The sequence below is a fragment of the Pocillopora damicornis genome, chromosome 10 (genome assembly GCF_964200805.1).
Source record: "Pocillopora damicornis chromosome 10, jaPocDami1.2, whole genome shotgun sequence".
In the NCBI taxonomy this organism is placed as follows: domain Eukaryota; kingdom Metazoa; phylum Cnidaria; class Anthozoa; order Scleractinia; family Pocilloporidae; genus Pocillopora; species Pocillopora damicornis.
Genome location: NC_142679.1, coordinates 6,693,378 through 6,709,310, shown reverse-complemented (window position 1 = coordinate 6,709,310; position 15,933 = coordinate 6,693,378). Strand labels below are relative to the sequence as shown.

Below are 15,933 nucleotides of genomic sequence, written 5' to 3'. Positions count from 1 at the left end.
GAAGAAATACCATAGTGTTCCCCATCAAAGAAAAGAAGATTGAGATAAAAAAAGATAAAACACTAGAAGAACTATCAACAAACGGTAGACACTTGCTCTAAGAGGACAGTTGTAAATGGTGTGCACATAAACCACATTAAGAGTCGTTAGTCAAACATAACATGATTTGGTTTTATCAGCTGCGTTGGCCACCGTAGAGATTCTGAAAATGACATTCTGAGCGTTACCCTATCGTTATGTTCGCTTTGACAAAGGGCAAACGTTCGAAAATTCAGCTTTAGGATCTCTTAACGGTAAGCAATTTACATTATCAACTCATTTCATAATTATGAAGCCAAATCATTTTGTAATACCTCCAACGACGCAGAACCATAGTTGCCTTGGAAACTTACCCCCTTCAGTCGTTGATACACTTGCCGGTTCTCGCTTCCATTGAATAGAGCCCAGGACCCCTCCGTAAACCAAGTTAACTTTTTAACCCCTGAGAGTGAAAGAACTTCAGTTATCTTTGAGTATCACTGCAGAATCACGCATCACGATCATGAGGATAAAGACATCTTCACACATGATCATCAACCGAAGAAGCTCTCGATTGTTTTAAACAGATTCTACTTGCCTGTACCACAAGATTGTGCAAAGAACAATATGCACGCTAGTGTTAGAGTGTGACGATTTGGCGACATACAACCACGGCCCTTATCAAATTTTCAGTATGGGTTATCGACCGACGCTAGTCTGAGAAAAGAGTCCTCCAACAAAACATTTGGTTTTCCTTACGAATTTGCTTTCCATTCGCGGCTGAAAACCCTTAAACGAATGCCTTACGGTACACAAATAGAAACCGATGTAAGGTCATAAATCCTTGCACTCGATCTTTCCTAAAACCTGTCTAATAATTGGAAAAGGGCTTGCAAAGGAGGACGGGATACCGCGCTTTGCGGCTAACAGGCCGTTCGTTGTCCGCAAAACGGAGGCAGAGGTATTCCAGGTCCGTTCCTAATGATCTGTCCTCATGTATTATTCAACTGCGATCCTATCGTACTTACCTCAACAGACTTCGTATCGCTATCAATGACGATAACTCAGTTATCATCACAGGACGAAACAGCTGTGTTACACAACAATTTAAAAGCAGTTTAATCAAATGTTTTCTCGGTATTTAAATTTCAGTCGTACACCACAGCCTATTAGTAAACAATGGACAAATAAGGCACATCTAGTGATACTGAATTTTATTTTAAATAGCTTGAGGTACAAAGATAAAATTTGTCTTTGATAGAGTACTGTAAGACTCTGTCTCTTCACAAAGTACTTGAAACTTATAAAGGGGGCAAGTTTCTAAAGAAACTGTAGTGCTGCGTCGGTGGGAGAGTATAACAGATAATTTGGTGTTAACAACTGAGTTGAAAACAAAAATTGGTCACCGTAGAGTTAAAAGGCTGACGTCTCGAGCGTTAGCCCTTCGTCAGAGCGAAGGGCTAACGCTCGAAACGTCAGTCTTTTAACTTTTTACGGTGGCTAATTTACGTTATCAACTCAGTTGTTAACGCCAATTTAATTGAAACTTAGTTTTACATGCACAACAGGAAAAAACTTTTTTCACATAAAAGCAATTTTCAACGGAGTGTCCAGAGTAATCCGCTGTTGCATTGGTTTTGATATACTCTAGTTTTGTAATTGGTCCAAAAAAACCCACGACCAATTCTCCACCAATCAGATGCTAAACTCAAGCCAGTCGCGACTGGGTCACTCACGTTTCCCCGCGCTTTTGGTAGTTTGCCTGTAATCACTTTCAGTGCTTATTGGTTCCTTGTGATATTTTCCTATGTTCTGATTGGTTGGGTGTCAGGAAATTCAATTGAAAACCGCCTTATGTACGCATGCTCTACAATACTCTGAAGGCCTGATCGAGTTCAAGCAGTTTATTGCTTTCAAATTTATGTAAGATAGCGGAGCCTCGATTTCACAAGTGATCTTCCATCTTGCAAACTAGGAGTAACCCGAAAAACCATTCGTAGGATTTCTCTCCTACTTCAGATCATCGGTAAAGTTCTGAGTCTCAGGCAAAAGTAGAGTCAGTTGATAGAAATTAATTATAGTGTTCGACGATTGAATCCGAGAGCGTTTCACAAAAGATAAGGTAATTCTTCCGTCTTAAGAAGGTACACATCACAGTATGGGGCAGAAACTTTTCCCCTTTCACCATCACACTTCGCGTGTTGAACGATCAAATTCATGAGTGTATCTTCCAAATGCTGACAGTAGTTTCGTCAGCGGACTGAGTACCTAGTATACATGAACCATTCCATACAAAAACCTTAAAAATGTTAAAGAAATAACAAGATATTACTGATCCTAACAGTATGCAGGACGCGTGTCATATAAGAACTTTGTAATGGGCTTTGCTCAACATAGAGTCTCTGTGGCTCCGGAGCGCGGAATCCGAAGGTCTGAGGTTCGATTCCTCAGAGGAACGCAGAATTTTTTCTTCGTCCTACGCTTGTGACAGGACGAAAAATATCTTTCCTTATATAACAAGATAGTTCCTAAAATAAACGCATGATACTCGTAAGCAAGCAGCAATTATTAGAAGCAAAATGTCTGAAAATAATTCAGGCATAGACGGGATTCGAATCCAGGCCTCCCAGATACTAGTTGAGCTACGAGGCAACACGCTTTGAGCAAGGCAAACATCTAGTGGCTACTTTTTTTCCCGCGGGGGAATTTGATGCAAATTGTAATGAAATAACCAGTGACATGCCCCAGACTAAATCACTATGACCGCAAAGTTACATAAGCCACCGCAAAAATTATGAAAAGTTCCCCCAAATACCTATCGCCTGTCGATAACTTGTCGCTCGTCTGTTTGCCGTTTGTCATCCGACTTTCAAACCGATAGGGCAGCTTTCGAACATCAGTCGGCCGACAGTCGTTGTGTCGGTTGTACGTCGATTGCATGTCGGTAATACGTCGGTTGCATGTCGGCAATACGTCGCTTACACGTTGGTAATAGCCCCCACCTCCCGCCCCCGAGCGCAGTGATAAAATTTAACACGTGCATAAAAAAATCCTCAAAGTTGTGAAAACGTGAAAACCATGACCCTCACAACGTCGCGACCTCAATTTTTTTTAACAGGAAATGACGGAAATACCACATAAAAGAAACTAAAGGCTAAAACGGTGTATACATACGAAACTATGAAGTGTAACCGTTAAGATGTCTCTGATTCTTAAACAAAACTGGGCGTTTGCTACACTTATTACCAAAGGAAAGAGAACCTCGTAGGTAGCGATATATAAAGGCTATTGAATCCGAAAGTAAAGACCAGATAATTGCTCCTTTCGGAATTTCACGGTGCTCAACATAGATTCACGTCTCGTGCTAATGTGAGAAATTCTTCTGGTCGTGAGGTTTTCCTCTTCCGGGATATCAGTGCGTGGGAAACAAATACACGTCTGCTGAAGAAATGAAGCTATAATTTTTTTTTTTTATAAATGAGAACAAAGGATACGTCCAAAATAGTAAATATGTCTAAAATGCAGACAAAACAAGAGACAAGAGTTAAGGAAATAACTTGATATGGACGTGAATTTACAAGTTATCATTATTGCGCATCTTAGTGGAGGTCACTTCAAAGCTAACCCTTACATAAAAAAAAATATCACACTTGTTAAATAGCTGAAATTGCGGGCGACTGTGATCCATTTTAAATCGTATTTAACATAATCTGTCTCAAAATGGAGGAAATCTCAAATCTTTGGCAATTTGACAAATTCTGTGTTATTACAGCAGTTCATTAATTAAACAATACCTTAAAGCTGACAACAGTCACTGTAAAACTATAGTGTGGCACATTGGATGGGGCTTGATCAGTTTAATTCAAATCGAAAGTGACTGCCAAAGCCTAGCCCTGCAAGCACGTTCACGTTATTAGCGCCGCAGGACGCGTGTTTCTCTGCCTGTGGGAAGATTTGAGATGAAGCCTGGGGTCTAGCACTCATAATGAGTCCCAGACCCCTTGCAGACCTTCTGCCAACCTTAGTTGCTCAAGGCCTCCTCGTGCTTTCCTGCGGGCAAACAAGGGGGTAGCCAGGATTTTTCAAAGTAGGGGGGCCCCCTCAGGGCACCCTGTGTCAAACAGAGGGCACTCACCAGTTTTCTTACCTGAATATTGTGGGTTGTTTGTTTAAAAAAAAGACTTACATGGGGGGGTCATGGGCACCCCAGGACACCCCTCCCCCCTGCCAGCTTCACCCTTTGCAAAGAAATGCTTGCATCACTATTAAACTCTCTTAATCAAAACAATAATGATAGTAATAATAACAGTTAAAAAATAATTTATAACATGTTTTAAAAGGATACAAATACTCCTCCAAAGATTCCAGAGGTGCTCAGATCCCACCAAGAAATGAAAAATTTTCTCCACTGTGTACCAGCCTTTAAACAGATTAGAATCTAAAGAAAAGAGGTAACATTTTAAAATTATTGTTTGTTATCTTTGGATTGTGTGTTGTGCCCATGCATGGATCACTATTCCACTATTCCATGTAAACAAGTAAAAAGGGGATTAACCACTGCGCACCCATCCAAGGTCTATCCTGGGTTCCTTGGCATGAAGCTACAAGGGGTATCACTTCTCCCTCTTGGATGGAATGTTAGTCCATCACAAAGCTACCCCCAGCATTTCATCAGGCTTTCTTGACAATTCACTGCTACCTATTTATACTCTGAGGTGGATCAAGGTACTAGGAGAGTAAAGTGATTTGAATTCAACACCAAAAGAACAAAACACAATGTGATGACCAGGTTTGAACCCAAACCTCTTGAGCCAGAGTCCAGCACACCAATCATAGGTATCTGCATATCTCACCCATACACAAATACAGTGACCTATTATTAGTCCTGACTTGCTGAAGAGAACAATGATTGTCTTTTTCACAAATACATTAAGACTGTATCGTAGTGTAGAATAGAAAAGAGATCATCAGAATTATGTGAATTTAAAATTACTTGTACACTAATGGGCAAGCTCTGTTATTATTTGAAAACTTGAGTTCCAGGAAAAGTAAAAAAAAAAAACTCCATCTGAGGTTGAGATGTGTCCAGAAATGTATACAGTAACAAAAAATCCTCAAAATTGTCAAATCTGCCTGGCCGATTGTGTTATGAAGAATTTGACTTCAATTTGTAAAAATTGTCAGTTCCACCAAACTGATTCTGCTTTGAGAAATTTGACTAAAATTCACCAAAATGATCAAATCCATGAACATTCACTTGCTTTGACAAAATTTGGTAAAATCTGCCATTTTTGTTACTGCATGCATTTCTGGACATAAGTGTAAGTTTGACCAAAAAGTCAGCACCAGTTCCATTCCAGAGCAATGGCCTGGCTAAATTCCATTAAAACTAAGGGGTTTTCCATCACATGTTATGGACTGAAAAATAACTTACAGACATAAAGAGGGAAGCTATAAAGTAAAAGATGAAGCCTTTCAGAGCTGTCAGTCCAAGAATGCCAGCAGAGATGCCTGCCATGGATGCTAATGATGTCCGACTAAAAAGTGAGAACAGAATAAAAACACAGAGATGCTGTTTATATTTATACATGATGTCTACATAACAGAAACAACAACAAAACAACAATAAAAGAGACAACATTTTTGTTTGAACATCCTTTAGCCACATGAAAGTCATGAAAAACAACCATGCCTAGCAGTTAATCACATATCAAATTTTTGGACATACCAGTGTTTCGTTATCGAGATTACTATTTGAAAGATTATGAAGGACAAGCGATCAAACAGCGGAATTATTTTCATCTAAGTTGCATTTTGACATAGCATAGATTCAACTTTGCACCAAGACTATGGATGAAAAATACCAAGAACCAAAAACAAAGGAATACAGTACAAATATAGCATAAAAATGAACCGTAAAATATTCATTTTTATCCGCACCGCGTAAAATCTTACCAGAAGTCAATGATGCTGTTGTTAGCTATGATGGAGAAAGGGCTGAAAGCTTCATCCTTCCCTGAAAACGAACGGGGAGAAAAAAAAAAAGTGAAAAAAACCTTAAAATTGCGACTTGAAATGCAACTCACAACATAAAACATGTTAGAAAGGTCGTTGCTTTAAATTTAAAGATAAGCTTGCTCATATAAACGGCACGATGACATATTTTCAAGCCTGTGGAACATTTGTCAAAGTAAGCAAACCAGATTGAATTGGAATATCTGTATAAGTCAGTAAAACCCCAAGTTTCGTTTTTTGTCAGTTAAATTCTACACCACCAACATCAAGCGCCAAATGAAGCATGATTCGAATGTTTCTTCTACCGTGAATATGTTGCTCTCCTTCCGCCATCTTGAATTTAAGACCTGTCAGCTGTTGTGTCTGTGGGCTCAAAGGAATGTGCTCTGTAGTACTAAGTAATCTAAACACTCGTTAGTGATCGTGGTAAACTCAACTTTCAGCTGATCTGAAGAAACCTTTAATGATGGTCTCCCACTCTGCGATCCGATTCGAATTTTGGATATAGCTACGCCCCCTGATGAACGATCTCTTGGATTTCATCGATGCAAAACGGGATTTTGCGACTTGAATCTTGAGTCAAGATGGTTGATGTACTTCTTTGCTCGACGTACGAGGACCAAAAACGCGACTTTGTGTTTGATTTTAAAGACAGTGGGAAATTACAGAGACTCACTGTGCCGATACCAATACCACTGAAGGTTGATGCGAGAGAATTTGTTCAAAGGCTGATAACTTTTCACAATTTACCGTGCTATCTTGAACCAGGTACTGTATGAAAGGAAACGATGTGTGGGGGAAGGGGAGGGACGGGGTGAGGGTATTGACATGCTTGTAGGACAGGATAGGTAATGGGGAAAAGGTTTCCTTATAAATGAATATTTAAGGGAGTTTGCGGAAAGATTTTCATTTGACCCTATACAATTAACCCTTTCCTGCCTGAGGTAAATGCCAAATTTTTCTAAAAGTAGAATGATGAACCACCAGACCATGTATAATATATCATTTCAAAGGTATTTTTGGATTATGCTATAAAGGAAACCAGCAGGTATAGAGGAGGTCCAGAGTGAAAAATTAAAAACATTGAAATTTTTTGCTTGCCTCGTTCATATAGTGTATACCACTAAACTATAGCTTAAATTGCAGCTCTCAGAGCATTGATTGTGGTGAGATATTACCTGAACCAAAATAGTACAAAGACAAAAAGTTCCAAAAGTTGTTGGGGTGGTAAATGAAGACTTATATTGGAGAGTGCCACAATCTTATGCCATCAATGTGCAGATCTTTCAATGACCTTTTGGTTGTGAAAATTTCAGAAAAAATGAATAAATATTAAGCATGTAATGGCATCCTGTGCCATATGGCACTCTTGGGCCAGAAAAACAAGGAATAAAAAGGGGTTAGTTTCTCAAGAAACTGTGGTGCTACATCAGGGGAGGTTATAACAAGATAAATTGGTTTGATGATCTGAATTTATAATGCAAATTGGCCACCATAAAGAGTTTCTTTGTCCTTCATCATTCACTCTTACAAAGGGCTTACATTCAAAACTCTTTATGATGGTCAATTTAAATTATCAACTGAGTTAATAAAACCAAAATATCTTACTCTAGATCAAAACATTAATCCCAATTTTAACATTGTTTTATTTCATCTGATAACTGTATGCAAAATGGAGTAATGGGTTATTCTGAGACCTTTCTGGTTTAGGTGTTAACTGTGTGATTCACTCCAAGGTTTGGAAATTGTAGAGAGAGAGTTGAAATTTAGCTGGTAGTTAACCTTTTCTGGGAATTTAAGCCTTTTAAAAACTCCAATGAGTGATCAAGACAGAATTTCTCCTTGCAATATCAATACAGACTACCAAGCAGACAGTTGATTGGAAGAAAGAAAAATATCATAAGAGGATTATTAGTTGGTCTAATACCAGATTCGCCAAACTAATAACATAAGAGTTGTATGGCAGTCAGTAAGGAGAATTACTAATGAGATCTTGGGAGTGAAAGGGTTGAGGATTTAATTACTGGTCTCTGTTCTTTCACTCAATCATAGAATTGACTAAAACTTTAGATGAATTCAACAAGTCATCATGCAGGGAGCTGCAGGACAAAATGGGTGGTGCAGCTCTTGAACAAATGAGGCAATCTTCACAGTGTGCTGCTGATTGTATCTCTTCTTGGTCTGACACTTTTACTCAAGAACATGCAAATTACAGCTCTGCCACTGACAAGAGTGAAGAGTCTGTGTTTTCTGAGATGTACCATTCATTGATTCATTCAGCGGCACTTGAAACATTGCTACAACTGGAGAATACTTATGCTATAGCAATGGATGATGTTGTCTCGAAAAAGGCAAATGCAATAAAAACAATGGAAGAGAAGTAAGATATATCAAGTTGATTGTCAAGGCAAATAATACACTCTAGTCAGCCAATTACATTCAACCCTTTAAGTCCAAGAAGTGATCAACATGTAACTTCTCCTCATGATATCCATTCGTTATCCAGGAAAGAAGTAATGAGAATACTGAAACTCATCTGGTAGAAGTAATTGTCTTGATGTAGCACCAAATTCTCATAGGTAATATACAGGGAAATGTGTAGCAGCTAGAAGGGAGAATCAATGATAAGATCTTGGAAGTGAAAGGGTTAAGAATTTAGTGTAACTGAAGGTTGAAATTAGAAAGTCCTCTCATGTGTCTATAGTAAATATATTCCTATGTGATAAATTTTCTTCCCAAGATGTATTAACCCTTCACACCATAACATGAATATGCATATTCTCCATACAATTCTTTATACATTTTTTAAGGTGCTGACAGGGAGAGTGTGTTTAACAAATAGAAGCTTTTATTATTGGTGATCATTTCCTGATTCAGGGGTAAAATTGTAAGGGAAAATAAGATGCTTGTCACTCTAAGGGGTAAACGAGTCAACTGTTCACCTCTATATTAAAATTATGTTGTTTTTTAGGCACCAGAGAGAAATGGAAGATTCCATTAACAATCTTGGCATTGTCACTTCAGACAAAGATGTCAATGATTTGGCAGCTAGGCACTGTGAGGATGCACAAGTAAGTTATATAACTATGGGGTTTGACTGATTTAGATCCTTTTTTTCTTTTTTTTTTCTTTTGTGGATCAATTTTTATTTTCATTTAATTCTTAGATGCTGGAGACATACTGGTCCAGTGAGCTCTCGCAACTCCAGGAGATGCAAAAGAGAGAGTACAGAGAGTGGGTCACTAAGGTACATGAGGATATGGTCAGAGTCAGTTCAGGTAATTTGTTGAATATATATCGATCTACATGTAAAAACACATGACAAAGAAAGAATCTTTGAAACTATAATTTTTGTTTTTGCTGAAATGTTTGCCAAGATTTATAATTTTATCCAGTACTTTGAAAATTTGAGGGAAATCTGTATGAGCAAATCTTAGCTTAGAAACAGCCACATTCCTTGCCTTAAGCATTTTTTTTATTTCCTTGGGGGGGCCCTGACTCTCCATGAAATGTTTGAGTGCGGGGAGATAAATAAAGTAAAATTTCAATGGAATGTAACATATACATGATGTTATGGCATGGTAGAACAAGGAAAATATGAATGCAAAACAAAGTAACAAAAAAGCTACACTAAAAAATCCAAACTTTGATTTATTTATATCCTTTTAAGGCAAGGAATTTAAGTGAAACTGAGTATTTTATTTGTCATAAAGGACACTGGTGTCTGTTTTGTCTTTTGCAAGCACCTTACTCCATTGATACAATTCTCCTTACTCCTATTGGGGCTCATAAAATAGCAAACAACTTACAAAATGTAGGCATGTGTTGTGAATTTCCTGTGCAAGCCATCAAATGAATTGTTTTTATTATTCATCTGAAAAATTGTCTTTAAAGGCTTGGAAAAATGATAGACAATTATAATATTCAGTAACTATTATATGTTGAACTATTTAATAAGGTGCATTTTTTTTGGTTTTATTTGAAAATTGTCCCAAAGGTTTCTACACACATGACTGTATAAGGCTTGTACCAACTGTACAGTCACATTTATGATTGCTTTGTGTTGCTTTCTTTGGTTTCTTCCTCAGATCCATCATCAGTGGAAGACTCTTTCTCCATAGGAAAGTGAGTGGTAGATGTTCATATTTAACAAACCTTGGGAAATTATTTTAATAGGCCAGTTTAGATTCAATTTAACTCTTAGTTATGTTATGCTTTTGAAACACTTCAGGAATCACAGTATGTCTGTCCAGAGCATGCCAGAAGCTAATGAGTTTTCTACCTCTGAGCATGATTTCAGGCTTGAAGAGAGTTTTACCATCCTTTTGGGTGAGTACACAATTGTACAATGAGACAGATTTTGTTGTTTTGAGAAAAATGTTTTGACCAGTGTTTTGTCATGTTATGCTCTTTGAAGTTTGTGTGCTGAACTCCAGATTGAAAGGGAAGCAGTTGGGGTCATTTGAGTCATGTTCTGCCTTTTGATTCTGTTCTTTCACCATTGACAGGAGCCCAAAAGAAGTCAACACACAATCTGCGATTGATCTGTGGCCATGTGCTGGACTTGTGCAAACATAAGACCAGACCAGGAGGGTAGATATGGAGTCATTACTGTAATATTGACTGGAGAAAAATTGATAATTGCATAAAGTACAATGGCTCCCCTATCTTCAATTATTTCAAACAGTTAATCAAGCCTCTACAGTTTCTAGGGGGTTTTTGCACAATGCATTTGAGTAAATGTCAGGAAAAACATTTACTTTTCACTGAGTTTTGTTATTGTAAGGTTTTGATTTTGGAGACAAACTGCCATACCTTGTTTCCTTGTGTGTGTTTACCGACTCAAGACTGAAACCTCTGGGTTTGAACCCCAGCTAGGTTACTGATTGTCTCGTCCTTGAAAAGACATTTTTTCAGACAGCACCTCTCATCACATAGGAGTATAAATGGGTGTCTTTGAACTGCTTGGGTAACTTGAGTTGTGATTCCCTTAACATATTATTATGCTTCAGAAAAAGGGATAACCTTGAGCATTAGCTATAGATGTATGAGGCAGTCTTGTATCCAGGCTTTTTGTTTATGTAACTGGTTCTTGAAACAATGAGGTGAGTTTTTTATTTTTCTTAACCAGATCAGTGCTATCACAGCCCCACAGAATCCAGACAGCTCTGTCATTGTACTCTGGAACACTGGCAGGAGTAATTTTGCTGGTAGAAGACCGCCTTAATACATACTCAGGAATTTTGAAACGTATGTTTAAAGAGTTTTCATTTCCCTGTAGCCTCTCATAGTTAGTTCTGTAAGACCACAGGCAGACCACACCATGTGTTCGTCATTAATTATTGTTGACATGAGATGAACAAAATGTAAGAGGGTTATAAATAAAGTTCTAAAAATTACATATCTAAATTATATCTTGGGCTGAATATCTCAATAAAATGAAATGAGATCTTAATTGATGCATTTGTGGTATTTTTTCGCCTTTATGGGTCGGTTGAAGCATTTTTAAAAAAAATTTTCAGAGCTTTATTCATAACCCTCATAGCTTTTGTATGTTTGCATATGAGTTTGTTCGTCTCATGTCAACAATACTTAACCGTGTACACACAGTGTGGTGTGCCTGTGGTAAGACAAGTACCCCTGGGTTATTTTGGCGGAAATAAAAGAGAACCTCTACATGTAGAGTATTTTACTGCTTAGGTGGTCAGATTTTAACTGAAAATCGGCATTCAACCTTCTCTGAAACCCTTTTTGTTTTAGATTTTGCCATGATTTGTCAGCAGTCCGGGACAGAATTTCATTTTCCAGACCTGGACAAACAGCTGTGCCTCATTCAGCAAATGTTTGAGAAGAGAGATCGTAGCAAGTCAAATGCTAGTGAACATCAACAACTTCCTTCAGCTGATGCTGCTCTACGCCCACTAACACTAAACACAGGTTTGTCATTTTCATACCCAGTGCAATTTCAATCACACGTCGAAAATATTCGTAATAAGAGAAGTTTCTTTTGCAGCTATTTCGCGGGATGTCACGCAACGTCCTCTCCCTCCCCCTCCCCCTCCCCCTCACCCGCCCCGCACAAACGTTATGTGGTTCCAGCTCTAATTTGCTCAGTGATTGGTCCAGAATACCCACGTGGTACTCTGCATAACCAATCAAATGCAGAAGTAAAATTAACCGCGACTTGGTCACTCCCGTTTTCCCGCGCTTTGGACACTTCGCTTGTTTTTACTTTAAGTTCTCATTGGCTCCTTGTAATATATCTGATTGGTTAAGAATGCGAATCGAGTTTTTCGCTTTGCTCTGGGCCGTGAATTGGAAATCGCTCCGAACACATTAATTAGCGCGTTAGCATCGCAACCCTTTTTCTTAACTTATTTATTACTCACAGAACTGCTCTCTGAGATTTTACCCCTGTTTTCAATTTATAATCGTTGTATGTTTGTTTTACTAACGAAGATAATTGAATTTATTGGCAAACGTGCTACAACGGAATACGCAAGAAGTTAAACCCTTTTAACCCAAAGAGTGACGAGAATCTAATTTCTCCTTGCAGTCATACAGCTGAATCATTTATTAAGATCACGAGAATAAAGGAAATGATCATTAACCTAAGAGGCTTTGATTGCTTAACAAATTCTCCCTGTCAATACCAAAGGAAATCTATAAATACAAGAATGGAGAATATTGATACTGATATTAGGATGTAAAGGGTTCAAAGCTATAACAACCACGACCAAACATTTTTTTAATCGCTCAATGCAGGAGATATCTACATCACTCGGCATTCAAACTTGTCTGAGGTACATGTTGTGTTCCATCTCGTTGTGGACGACAGTGTGAAGTCACCAACAATTAGCACAAGAAATCCTGTTATAGTTGGCTTAAGGAACGCTCTGCACACAGCTGTCAGACACAGCATAACCACCATAACTATACCACTACTGTTATTCCATGAAATGACAGAGGTAGGTGCAAGACACTGGCAGACTGAGTACCATTCTGCTTCGATAGAGATCTCGAGTGCTTTTAAATCAAATTTTTTTTTCAGTTCTAAGTATTCAAGAAAGCGTTTTATATAAAGAGATGAAGCATTTAGAAACCTCATAAATTGTAACTCTGTTCCCATAATACTTCACGTACGAAAATTTTAACTACTTTGTAGGAGATGACAGTGTCTTGGTGCATGAAGAGAGCAGAGTTGATGTTTAAATGTGTAAAAGGTAAATAATGATTAAATGTAATTCTACTTGTAATACAGAAGGAAAACACTGCATGGCACAAACAAGTTCATTTTTCTCTATTCTTTACGTACTTGCCTCGACACGAAAATTTCGTCACTTTTTTCAGCTGTGTTACCACACTAATGTCTTGCTCTGGTTACGATGAATCAGTTTTCGTGTTAATGTCGAAAATAGTCCGAGATTGCGTTAGCTTCGCGTAATCCTTTGACTAGCATCTAAGTTCTCTCTATAATACCACCCCTGAGTCACACATTAAAGTCACGACAGTAACAAGCTCTTGATTGTGAAACAAAATTATCCTTGATAGCACTTCAGGAAATGTATGGAGAACATTAAGAGGTGTATGCATAATACTGTTGGGTGTAAAGGGTTATCATCGCTCTCTAATTGATTCAGAAACTCACACCACTCTCTCAACCAATCAGATTCAACCCTTTACACCCTAACATCAGTATGCATATTCCCCTTACTGTCCTCTAGATAATTTCTAATGTTCTGACAAGGAGAATTTGTTTCACAATCAAGAGCTTCTCTATTTGGTGATAATTTCCTTTATTCTCGTGACCTTAACCTGTGATTTTGGGGAGATATTGCAAGGAGAAATTAGATCCTTGTCACTCGTAGGTATCAAAGGGTTAAAACTTAAACGAGTCGCGACTTCATCACACAAGTTTACCCGTGCTACAACCCTTCTGCATTCCTTTTGGCCTGCTATGAAATTTTCTTTCTTTTTTTTTTCTGATTGGCCTCTGAATTTCACGCCAGTTTCGGTGGAACTACTGTTGATCGGAATGTGAACTGACTAATGAATTTTTCCATGGTGCAAACCGTGTTTTTTGCATCCATTCGGTAAGTCTTTTCCCTGGTCAATACTTTTGGTGGCTTGTATGCTAAACATTATTCGTATACTTCCTCATTGTAGGTTTTATTATGGAATGCAGCACGTGGAGCGGAGCAGAGTCTTTGAATTTACAGTTTTTGGTGCCTAAGGTAGGAAGTTTATCACCTTTAGAAACTGCCATTCAGTGTGTCACTCTACTATTCTTTCATTTCATTTTCTTCTATTTATTTTCTCAGGGTATATCTGAGGAAATGTTCACATCATTTAGCCAAATGCTGTCTAGTATCTTCCGCGTATCCACGCCTTTGGATCTCACATCCACAGCCAACAGATGACGTCATTTCTACCTATCCCGTGATGCTATTCGACGGCCGTCGTCGTCATGTCGAGTTACGCGACCTTCCCATATTGCTCTTCACTAGCCAGAAAATGGTAGAACACTGAAGAACGTGTTACGTCTTGAGTCCATAGAAGGATTTCTTTAAAGAAAAACTTCAAATTATTCTCGCAGTGGTCGCAAGAAGATTTGAAGAAATTTGATTTTGTATTGTAGCACTGTACTTACTGAGTGTCAAATTTAATCTGGCTTTGCACTGTTTTTCTTGAATGCACGCTCTGTTCTTTGTTTACAAAACATGTGCCATTCTCTCAAACAATCAGATGGAAAGCATAAACAAATTACTACCTGATCACTCTATTTTTGACGCGTTTGAAGTAGTTTACATGTATTTGCCTTGAGTTCCTCTCTTGGTTTCTTGTGAGATTTTCCTACGTTAAAACTGGCCACTGTCAGTGTTCATTCCGTTTTTTTTTTAACCGCACTTAGTAGAAATACGGAAAGAAATTAAAAAATTCTCTAAATTATTTACATATGTCCTGTACGAGCCCGCGTGCATAGTCGGCCCGTAGAAAACCATAGTGAAAGCGAGGAAAGGACACAAAACCGCGACTTGTTAATTTCTTAAAACCAAGTTTTGTTTCATCACAATAAGGAGGGTTTTGCAAGAGGGTCTCATTAGGATTCAGTAACCGTGCGCGGTAAAGCGGCCAAAAAATTAGCAGTTAGCCGTAAAAATGTACAATTTTAACTGTTAATCGTGATAAAAGTTAACCTTAAAAATGTTTATGATGACTACTATGAAAAGATATTAACCGATAGCCGTATATTGGCCAAAATTGAAATAGCCGTAAAAGCCATCAACTCATTGAGCCCCCCTCTATTACGGAATCATGTCCAAGTAATTAAAACTTGGAAGAAGTGGACAGCTCATACATCAAGGAAACAGTAATTAGTCATATTGATGGTTTAAAAATCAATTCAAGTCAAGAAACAAGAAACGACGCCGTTAAAGAAAAGGATCTATTTGTTACGAGTTTTGTTTCATTACATTAAGGAGTGTTTTGCAAGAGGGTCTCAGTAGGATTCAGTAACCGTTCGCGGTTAAGTGGCCCAAAAATTAGCAGTTAGCCGTAAAAATTGACAATTTTAACCGTTGGTCGTGATAAAAGTTAATCTTAAAAATGTTTATGATGACTACCATGAAAAGATATTAACCGATAGCCGTATATTGGCCAAAATTGAAATAGCCGTAAAAGCCATCAACTCATTGAGACCCCTTCCATTATGGAATCATGTCCAAGTAATTAAAACTTGGAAGAAGTGGACAGCTCATACATCAAGGAAACAGTAATTAGTCATATTGATGGTTTAATAATCAATTCAAGCTAAGCAACAAGAAACGACGCCGTTAAAGAAAAGGATCTATTCGTTACGAGTTTTGTTTCATTACATTAAGGAGTGTTTTGCAAGAGGGT

The 15,933-nt window shown here is 38.0% G+C and overlaps 2 protein-coding genes across 3 annotated transcripts; one reads left to right on the top strand and one right to left on the bottom strand.

Annotated features, from left to right (window-relative positions):
• Positions 1–1,907: 1,907 nt before the first annotated feature.
• Positions 1,908–6,412, bottom strand: LOC113670359 (ER membrane protein complex subunit 6). Its single transcript, XM_027186496.2, has 6 exons — positions 6,339–6,412; positions 5,974–6,034; positions 5,453–5,555; positions 4,364–4,456; positions 3,513–3,532; positions 1,908–2,317 (listed from the first exon to the last, which is right to left on the bottom strand). Exons 1-6 carry the CDS (start codon positions 6,364–6,366, stop codon positions 2,287–2,289), a joined length of 336 nt encoding a protein of 111 aa, XP_027042297.2. The 5' UTR covers positions 6,367–6,412; the 3' UTR covers positions 1,908–2,286.
• LOC113670348 (FERRY endosomal RAB5 effector complex subunit 3) lies at positions 6,407–15,238 on the top strand. 2 transcript variants are annotated; one of them, XM_027186482.2, is made up of 13 exons: positions 6,407–6,801; positions 8,086–8,413; positions 9,005–9,104; positions 9,200–9,311; positions 10,122–10,158; positions 10,265–10,362; positions 10,542–10,626; positions 11,165–11,283; positions 11,794–11,970; positions 12,799–13,001; positions 13,199–13,256; positions 14,200–14,267; positions 14,355–15,238. In XM_027186482.2, exons 1-13 carry the CDS (start codon positions 6,618–6,620, stop codon positions 14,451–14,453), a joined length of 1,668 nt encoding a protein of 555 aa, XP_027042283.2. In that variant the 5' UTR covers positions 6,407–6,617; the 3' UTR covers positions 14,454–15,238. The 2 variants fall into 2 exon arrangements, with proteins under 2 accessions (XP_027042283.2, XP_089039839.1); XM_089183713.1 differs by having other exon boundaries at positions 6,618–6,801; positions 10,238–10,362.
• Positions 15,239–15,933: the final 695 nt, after the last annotated feature.